General features: G+C 39.6%; 1 protein-coding gene across 1 annotated transcript in view; it reads left to right on the forward strand.

The window, feature by feature from the left end:
• Mettl15 (methyltransferase 15, mitochondrial 12S rRNA N4-cytidine) overlaps window positions 1-7,087 on the forward strand; it is a 187,268-nt gene extending 180,181 nt beyond the window's left edge. The window contains exon 7 of the mRNA XM_055599252.1: window positions 5,810-7,087. Within this exon, the coding sequence (XP_055455227.1) occupies window positions 5,810-6,252 (443 nt within the window). The 3' untranslated portion in view covers window positions 6,253-7,087. The remainder of the gene's footprint in view (window positions 1-5,809) is intronic.
• Window positions 7,088-10,724: the final 3,637 nt, after the last annotated feature.

Consider the following 10,724-nt stretch of genomic DNA (forward strand, 5'->3'; position numbering starts at 1 on the left):
AGATATATAGTAAAACAGTTATGTAATTTTACCTTGTGTTACTACTTTGAAATAAAAATAGATTTCTTCATATTAAAAGAATTGGTCAAGATCCTCATAGCTAGCTGGCTGTCAGAATTATAAATTATGTTTATTTTGAGGATATTGGAAGATGTCATTTATCTGGGAAATAGAAATGACTTTTATACTTTGTAAACCAATACAGTTGTTTATATTAGAATATCTAGGACTACTCCAGACACCATTTGGTTATTCTTATTATTTTGTTGTAAAACATTCTTTTATTATTTTCAGAAACATTTCACAATAGCCTGAAAACATAGATTTTGTTCTCTGCTTTTCTCTATTTTGTGAACTTAGTTAATGTAAAGCCATTTGTTGATAATTTAGCACTATATTTAAAACTATAATCTGAAATGAATATTTTTGAAATGAAAATTCTGTTGTAAAATATCAAGTTAAGTAATTACCATGTATAATCATGCTTTTAATTTCTGCAGATTTTTAAATATGATAAGAAAACATATAAATCATTTAAAAGCATCCTCAAGTATTTGTTAATTCATTGGCAATATGAATGTTTGCTCATTATTTTACATGAAAATGTGCATTTCTTAAAATGTATTTTACATGATATTTCTTTTTTCAACATTTGTAAAGTCAGGAGCAGCTAGGAATACTGTCTTACTCAAGCTTTTTCCAAATCTAAGCCTCAAATACTGACTCATTGCATTTTGTTTAAATCCTTAGAATTCTCCAAAACACAGTTCTTAGTGATCCAAACTATTTTTCTTAAAAATATGAGGAATCTTTATCCTTGCACATCTTGTAGGCAGGTTAAATTTTGGGTCAAAGTTTTTGTTGGTGGGTTGGTTTTCACCTCCCTCTACTAGGAGACTTGTCTAATTAGAGGGTGTCCTCTTCAGTCTCTATGGTCTCTGCTATGAGGACTCTGTGCTTAAGCCCCCTTTATGTCTTCCTAGGAGCCTGCCCTGACTTAGGTCTCCAGCTGGTCACAGAGATGCCCCTGCCCAGTTTCTCCTCTTTCTACAGCCCTCCTGTCCTCTGGCCTGCACCCTCTCCAGGTCTGCTCTCCCTCATATCTCTGTGCACCCCCTCTCCTACCTTGTTCCCTCTCTTCAACCACTACCTCTCTCTATTCTGTTTCTCCTACTGAGTGAGATTTGAGCATCCTCCTTTGAATCATCCTTGTTAGTTAATCTTTTAGGGTCTGTGCTTTGTCTTATGTTTATCCTATATTATATGGCTAATATTCACTTATAAGTGAGTATATTTCATGTGTGTCTTTCTGGTTCTGGGTTACCTCACTCAGGATGATTTTTTCTAGTTTCATGTATTTGCCTGCAGATTTTATGATTTCTTTGTTTTTGATAGCTGAGTAGTTTTCCATTGTGTAAATGTACCAGTTTCTTTACCCATTCTTCAGTTGAGGCACATCTATGTTGTTTCCAGATTCTGGCTATTATAAATAAAGCTGCAGGAATAAAGATAGAGCAGATAGAACAGAGATTAAGGGGATGTCCAGCCAGTGCTAGGCCCAAGCAAAGATCCAATCCTGACACTATGATGTATACTCTGCTAAGCTTGTGGACAGTAGCATGTCAGAGTTGTCTCTGAGAAGTGCTACTCTGCAGTGCCTGAAAACAGATGCTGAGACTCACAGCCAGACATTGGGTGATGCATAGGGAGTCTTGTAAAAAGTTGGGAGGAGAGAAAAAAGGACCTGTAGGTGACAGGAGCTCCACAGGAAGACCAACAGAGCCAAGCAACCAGGGCCCAGAGGGACTTGCTGAGACTGAAACATCAGCGAAGGACCGTGCTTGGACTAGAGCTAGGCCCCCTACAGACATGGTCAGCTTAGGCTTCATGTGGGTCCTCAAGTAAGGGAAGTGGGCATTGTATCTGACATGGACTCTGTTGCCAGCTTTTTTATTACTTCCTCTTGGAGGGACTGACTTGCCAGGTCACAGAGCAAAAGGACATACTCAGTCCTGATATAACTTGAGGAGCTGGGGTGGATGGGAAGGGGGATTCCTTTTATCCCGAGGAATATGGTAGGAGGAAGAGATAGAGAGGGTGATACTGGGAGGCAAGGAAGGATAGGGCCACAACTAGAATGTAAAGTTAATAGAAAGTAATAATAATAAAGAAGAGAAAAGAAAGAAAATAGCCTACCCAAAAGGAAAGAGTTCTACAGTCCTGAAGAATCTAGAAGAGGTCACCTACTCAAGGGGTCACAGAAGCGTTTATAGAGGAGGCAACATTTAAAATAGATTCTAGGTCTCTTGATAATCCAACCACTCTGTTCAATCAGGTTTATCATTTTAAAAATCTTACATAAAAACTACAGCACAACTTCACAAGGAGAGTTCGTCTTGCCAATTGTATTTTGAACTGATCTCAAATACTTTGTTAAGTGAAAATTAACAAGAAAAAAATGCGAGGAATCAGTTAGCAGACTTAAAGAAACTGACCTAGCTTTTCTGTTTTGACAGTGACATCTTATTTCTGAGAGACACATCAAGTTGGAGGATACATTTCTAAATTCTGACCTTTTCTAGAATGTACTTTCTACAGGGGACAAAGTGAGCTCATCACAGTGATTGTTTATTTAGATACTTAATACTGGTGTATGTTATTTTTTCTCTTGCTATGATGCAGTTCAGAGGGAAAATCAATACACAGTACTGGCTGTGCCCATACTATGTAAAACAACTATGAATTTGAGTTAAGCATTTATATTCTTATATGATTTACATTTTTACAAGAAGCCTATTAAAGATATTAAAATGCTAGGATTCCAGTCATCCTCTCTGATCTTCATTCATAAGAAACAGAATGGAAATTTAATTTCTCTGAAATATTCACTAATAACCTCTTCCTAAAGTTTTTCTTAAGTTCATTGAAATTTCTAAGACAGTATAAGCCTAAGTAAAATTCAGCAGTTTTGCTCATCCCAATCCTTGAGCTTTATGGAACAAGGTTACAGGCCAGTTACAGAATATTATGGAGACATTATCTTCTGTCATTCGGCAGTTTGCTTCTTTTATGTGTTCTAGATTCAAGTCTCTGTATTTATGATTTGATATTTATTCCTTTCTGTAGAGTTTTTTAGTAGCTTACGAAGCAAAGGTTTTCATTATTTTTAATCTATTTATTATATATACAGTGTTCTACCTGCATGCCAGAAGAGGACATCAGATCTCATTATAGATGGTTGTGAACTACCATGTGGTTGCTGGGAATTGAACTCAGAACTTCTGGAAGAGCAGCCATTGCTCTTAGCCTCTGAGCCATATCTCCAGCCCTCGGGTTTTTAATTTGTATAGGCTCCCAACTTGCCACACCTTACCTATTCATGACTGTGTATTTTATGCAATGTTTTTAATTTACTTATTTTTTATTAATTACAGCTTATTCACTTTGTATCCCAACTGTAGCCACTTCTCTCATACCATTCAATTCTACAGTCCTTCCCTCTTCTCCCCCTATGCCTTCCCCCAGGCCACTGATAGGTGAGGTCCTCCTCCCCTTTCATCAGATCCTAGCCTATCAGGTCTCATCAGGAGTGGCTGCATTGTCTTTTTCTGTGGCCTGGTAAGGCTGCTCCCCTTTCAGGGGGAGGTGATCAAAGAGCCAGCCACTGAGTTCATGTCAGAGACAGTCCCTGCTCCCATTACTAAGAAACCCACTTCGAGACTGAGCTGCCATGGGCTACATCTGTGCAGGGGTTCTAGATTATCTCCATGAATGATCCTTGGTTGGAGAATCAGTCTCAGAAAAGATCCCTGTGCCCAGACTTTCTTTTCTGTCCTTCTGGAGCTCCTGTCCCCTCCAAGTCTTTCTATCTCCCCCTTCTTTCATAAGGTTCCCTGCACTCTGCCCAAAGTTTGGCTATAAGTTTATACAATATTTTAATTGTTAGAGAATTTCATTCATGACCACCTCCTCTGACCTCCCATTCTTTTCTTTTGTTTGTTTTTCACTTTTTATTGATTCTTTGTGAGTTTCGCATCACAAAGTGGACCCCAATCCCACTCATCTCCCTATCTCTCTATTCTCATAACACTCCAAAGAAAATTTTAAAAAATAAAAATATAATAAAACAAAGAATACAAAACATGTGTTTGTGGAAGCCATAGTGTGTCACAGTGTGTCCCATATCTTTTGTCCACACATCTTTATTTGCAATTATTCATTGCAATCATTCATTGGTCTGGATCTAGGACTCTGTTTCTGCTACACCATCAACACTGGAGCCTCACCAGGAGTCCACTTTGTTCTCTTGTTGTTGCCCTGTGTCATGAAGATTCTGCAGCTTTGAGTCTGTAGGACCAGTGCTTTTACATGCTCCAGCAGTTCATGGAAGAGTTAGATCTGAGAGAGCCAATGCAAAGCCCTGATTGTGGGCTTTGGTGGTAACGGAGACTGTCAGCTCTCAGCTCTCCTGCACCAAAACCACCAGGGTGAGCTCTCCAGGACTGCCCCACTAGCTCACCCAAGTGCCAAGGGCAGCAGCCAGTGAAGGGCAGGGCCAGCTTTCCTGCAGTCATACCCTCACCCTCTCGCTTACTGGCATCCCTGCTACCAGTGCCAGCTCTACTGTGCTGCCCAGGAGAGGCATAGGAGCCAGCTCTGCACACTACGGCAAGGGGCAAGGGGAGGAGGGCATCACCCCCAAGTCCATGCCTCCTCAGGACAGACGAGTAGTGGGGCCAGCTCCTGCACTCGGCTTTCTTTCAGGGCCAGCTCACTCCTGTTCCTACCACTGGGGTCAGCTCTGTTGTACTACTTGGTTATGTATAGTGCCAGCTTTCCTGCTCTCTTGACCCCAGGGCCAGCTCCCACCTGCCACGAGGAGCGAGGGGGTGGTGACTTCCCATTCTGTCCAACAAAACATTGAGCATTCTTCTCTTCTTTTCCCCCAAAAGTCTAGTTTCTATTGCACAAGAAGTCTTGGGAGTGGAGCCTGCCCTAGCCTGTGGTTAACCCACTAGGAATCCCATCATTAATGAAAAATGAAATTCCCTCTCTAACAGCTATTACGTGCCAATAGTTCCTTAATGATCAGTAGGATTGGTGCTCTCCTGCCCTCCTCTGTGCTGGGATTTTGCATGACTTGAGCTTGCACAGGTCCTAGGCATGCTGTCACAATCACTGTGAGTTCATATTCATAACTGCCCTTCTGTGTTGGGAAAACACCGTTTCTTTGAAGTCCATCACCAGCAAGGCCAAGGCCACTGGCTCTTCATAACTTTTTCCCCTTCTTCCAGGAAGATCTCTGTGCCTTGAGGGGAGGAGCACGATACATATGTCCTATTGAGTACTCCCCAATCTCTTATTCTCTGCACATTCCCACTGAGAATTTGTTATTTTCTTTGTTGCTTTTATTTTTTTTCACTGTCTTTACCTTGTAATAGTTCAGTCATGATGCACCTAAATGTGGCTTTCTTTATTGCATTTGCAGCACATTATATTTCTTATTACTATAAGTTAATGGTTTTTGAAATGTTGTGAAATTTTCTGTTAATATCTTCAAAATGTTGTCTCCTCCTGTTTCTCTCTTTGTTTGATTACCATTGCTGTTGAGTTGTAACAAATAGTTATGACATTTGGTTTTAAACCATGTAGAAAATTTAAACTAAGAGGGAAGGCTGAACAAAATGTCACAATTTCTCAGAAAATTTAGTTCCTTAACTATGCATAAATACTGCACATCACAGAACATTTACATAGCAAATGTTAATGTTACCTGTCTTCTTTCCTTATTCTTGTAAAATGTCTCTAGGTGCCTTTCCTCCCTCGGCTGTCTATGCAAGAAAAGACTTACTACAACGATCCACCCACATTGCTACCAAGACTTTCCAAGCTCTTCGCATCTTTGTGAACAATGAGCTCAATGAACTCTATATTGGACTGAAGACAGCACAGAAGTTTCTGAAAACTGGTGGTCGCCTTGTTGCCCTCTCCTTTCATTCCTTAGAAGATCGCATTGTCAAACGATTTTTGCTTGGGATAAGCATGACGGAGAGATTTAACTTAAGCATTAGACAAAAGGTGAGGCAAGCTTCACAGCTGAATTTAGATCCTGAGCTTGAGGAGAGCAGCTCTGCGAAAGCACCTCTGATGTGGGAACTGATACACAAGAAGGTACTTACTCCTGGAGATGACGATGTCCAAGATAATCCCAGAGGACGCTCAGCCAAGCTCAGAGCAGCTATCAAATTATAAGGATCTTTTCATTGGATCCTCAAGTTTTTCCTCAATGATTTTATTTTTTTTTTTCTAATTTAAAACTGTTTCTGAACAGCTGAATGCAATGTAAAGTATGGGGAAGTCTGGAAATTAATGGCATTTAGCTTTTTTTTTTTCCTCTGAAGAAAATATAGGAATTTTTAACATGACATAAAAACTTTTATTCAGGGAGCAGAGAGTCTCAAAAGTGGAAAACTATTTTTATCTCTGTATTGTATTTGAATTACAAAATGCAATCTTTTCTTTGATGAGGAACTGGAAAAACTATGACATTGTATTAATCTGAATTAAATTCAAGCTTCCAAAGAGAATGATAACCATATCTGTATGCCATAAATTCCAGAATGAGACATTCACATTTGCAATAGACTTTCTATGGCTCAAATAATGCATGATGATCATGGAACAATTTGTAATTTTCCCTACTATAGCTTTCTCAAATGTAAGCTTTTTATACATTTAAATTTTCCAACATTATTTAAAATATGCCAGCCATATGGTGGAACATGCCTTTAATTCCAGCACTTGGGGAGGCAGAGGCAGAAGGGTCTCTGTGAGTTTGAGGCCAGCCTCATCTACAAAGTTGAGTACAGGACAGCCAAGGCTACACAGAGAAACCCTGTCTCAAAAACAAAGAAGCAAAACATACCGATGATTTTCACAGTGAAATCATAGTTCATTGCTTTGAAGGCATTTCTCTGTATGATTCATGTTACATGTATTGCAACTTAAAACGTACTCAAAAAAATTGCCCTAACATACACATAGAAAATTTGAGTTACAGAATTTCTATTTGCTGTCAATTATATCTACTGCAGTAATGTACAATACTTTTAGTAAACAATATGATCTTTGTTTGTAGCTTGAGTTTTTGTTTATTTAATTTTTAAATATTATATAAATTAGAAGTTTCATTATGACATTTTCATAAAAATAAAGCAATATATTAGTTCATATCAACCCTACTTCTTTTCTCCTTCTCTTCCCTAATTCCTTTCCCTTTATTGGTCTCTCCCTTCCCTAAAATAGTCTCTTATTTTCCTTTATGTCACAGGTATTCTATTACCTTCTAGATCTCTCCCTCCCCTCTCTTAGCTCTCTTTTTACTTGTGTATTACATATAATGTTCATATGTGTGTGTGTGTGTGTGTGTGTGTGTGTATACACAGAGATGTAACATTAAAGCTAGTTTCTTTCTCCATTTGAGAAGAAACATGCGATATTTGTCCTTCTGAATTTGACTTTTTTTGCTTGTCAAAATGATAGCCAATTTCATCATTTTATTGATGATAAATAATTAAGAATAAAATAGTCTTGATATTCCTTATGACTGAGTAAAATTCCAGTAGTTATATGTACTATATTTTATCTGTTTTGTCATGTGTTTGTGTGTACACAGATATGTGCAAGGTGCCATACATATGTGTTTGTTTATGTGTAAGTCAATGGCAAGCGTCTTCCTCAGTCATTTTTCTTTTTTCTTTTTTTTTTTTGAGAGAGAGGGCCTCTGAATTAGCTTGAAGCTCACTGGTTAGTTACACTGAATTGGCATTTTGCTGCTGGGTTCTGTCTGTCTCCACCTTCTGGCACTAGAGTCACAGTTGTTGCCATTGTACCCCAATAGTTCAGGAGAAGATGCCAAGAACTTACAATTAGAATCAATACAATTAAAATCAATAAAAAAGATGCTGTGAGGACAGGAGCCTACCACAGAGGGCCTCTGAAAGACTCAACCTAGCAGTATATCAAAGCAGATACTGAGACTCATAACCAAACCTTCAGCAAAGTGCAGGGAATCATATGAAAGAAGGGGGAGTTAGTATTACCTGGAGAGGACAGGAACTCCACAAGGACCAAATATAGCTGGGCACAGGGGTCTTTTCTGAGACTGATTCTCCAAACCAAGAACCATGTATGGATATAACCTAGAACCGCTGCTCGGATGTAGCCCATGGTAGCTCAGTATCCAAGTGGGTACCCTAGTAAGGGGAACAGGGACTATTTCTGACATGAACTCAATAGCTGGCTCTTTGACCCCCACCTCCCCGAGGGAGGATCAGCCTTGCTAGGCCACAGAGGAGGACCTTGCAGCCAGTTCTAAAGATACCTGATAAGCTAGGGTCAGATGAAAGGGAAGGAGGACCTCCCCTAGCAGTGGGCTTGGAAAGTGGCAGGGAGGAGGTGATGGAGGGAGGGTAGGATTGGGAGGGAAGGAGGGAGCAGGCTACAGCTGGGATATAAAGTTAATAAACTGTAACTAATATTAAAAAATAAAAATTTAATTAAAAAGATGTTATGCATGTGATTAATGAATAGACAATTCTTAAAAGATGCAAATGCACAATTACAAATAAATGGTTAACATCTTAATCTATAAGGAAATAAAACTTGAAACTGCATGGAGAGTCTTTTTTTGCCCTTTCAGAAAAAGCAGTCATTAAGAAAACAACGAATTCTGGCAAGGATCCAAATAAAAGGAAACCCTTTTACAGTCCTAGTTAGAGTGGGAAATTAGTATAGTCACTATGGAGATCAATATGAAATTTCTTCAAAAACACCAAGATAACCTGGTAAGAACAGATCCTGCACTTAATCTTAGCCAAAGAAGAAGGACAGAAGATGATATAAAGGAAGAAAGGTGAGTAGTGGGTCAGGAAGGACTAAGCAGGAGTTAGGAGAGCAGAGTGGTAGAATGGTTACAGGGTGATTAACTATACTGAAGAACTTTGAAAAGGACATGAAAACCTACTACTGTGGAAGCTTCCTACTATGAGTGTAAAAACTAAAATATATACACACATGAATTTAAATGGAGTTACCCTATATGGTGTTGGGCATAATATATCCATGACACCACAGGCTATTACAAAAAAGCCCAGAGCATCCCTTTGAGTTGGCCAGCGGGAATGCTATTGTTCCCTGAACAATGCAGGTTATTGCTCTTGCTATTGATTAACCTCCAGAAACTGATGTTAATTTAAGATGCTGTTGCTGAAGGCCCCACGTCCCAAAGTCAAAGGACATGGAAAAATCAAGCTAATATTGGCCTGGATGCTTCATTCCCCCTGACTTGTTTTCATATGACTAAGAGGTACTATATAGGCTTCAGATGAAGAAAAGCGATCAACAGTATTTTGCAGCTATGAACTCTGTGCACCGTGATAATGACTAGCCTGGCAAAACAATGGTCTCTGATGCAATAACAGTACAAAGGTTCTGTGAGTAACCAACCACTTTTTGATTAGACTTAATGGTTACTCCTCTAGATAGAACCCATGCCTGTTACTGTTAATTGGTCCAGGAACCCATGGCTGCATAGGTCTTAGGCGCTAGGAGAGAGCCTACCACTATTTTATTAAATAGATACAGAATTAAACTTCCCCCTAAATATTTATTAGCCACCACCTTACTAAGCCAAATAAAACCCTACCTGCATTATGAATATGTGTCCTTATGCCCATCCTTCATCAAGGAAACTTCTCTTTGCAGCACTAGGAGAATGTAACAATAAAATGTAGAGTTGTGCAGCTTAGGCCCAGTGGATCACCAACAGAACCCACTCAGCTGCTGATAACTTCAGAAAGCCACCATAAGAATATGCATGAGAAAGATCTTTAAATGAACATGACATTTATTTTTTGTTATTTTTTATATCATTTATTTATTTATTTATTTATTTATTTATTTATTTATTTATTTATTTAGTCACTTTGTATCCTTATTGCAGCCCCTTCCATCTCTTCCTGGTCCCACCACCCTCCTTCTTCTCCCCCTATTTCCCTTCCCTAGTCCCTTGATAGGGGAAGACCTTCTCCCCTTCTGTCTGACCCTAATCTCTCCAGTCTCATCAAGACTGGCTGCATCACCTTCCTCTGTGGCCTGGCAAGGAAAGCTGCCCTCCCCCAGGGGGAGGTGATCAAAGAGTGGGCCACTGAGTTCATGTCAGAGACAGCTCCTGTACCCCTTACTAAGGCACCCACTTGGAAAGTGAGCAGCCTACTGTCTTCATCTGAGCAGGGGGTCTAGGTCTTCTCCATGCAATGTCTCTACAGGACCCCCAGGCCCAGAGTTTTTGGCTCTGTTGTTCTCCTTGTGGGATTTCTGTCCTCTCCAGGTCTTTCTGTCACTCTCTTCTTCCAGAAAGTTTCTGGCACTCTGTCCAATAATTGGCTATGAGACTCAGATTCTCTTTAGATAACCTGGTGGGTAGATTTTAAAGGCCCCCTGTGGGAGGCTCCTGTCCTGTTCCTTGTCTTCTCCCACTTCCAATATCTTTCTTCTTTGCCCTTCTGAGTCAGGTTTCAGCCTCTTCCCTAGGGTCCTTCTTGTTGTTTTGCTTCTTTAGGACTATAGATTTTATTATGTTTATTCTATATTGTATGGCTAATATCCATTTATAAGTGAGTATATAGCACGTGTGTCCTTCTGCTTCTGGGTATGATCTTCTC

The sequence above is a fragment of the Psammomys obesus genome, unplaced genomic scaffold (assembly GCF_907164565.1).
Source record: "Psammomys obesus unplaced genomic scaffold, mPsaObe1.curated_primary_1811, whole genome shotgun sequence".
Lineage (NCBI taxonomy): Eukaryota > Metazoa > Chordata > Mammalia > Rodentia > Muridae > Psammomys > Psammomys obesus.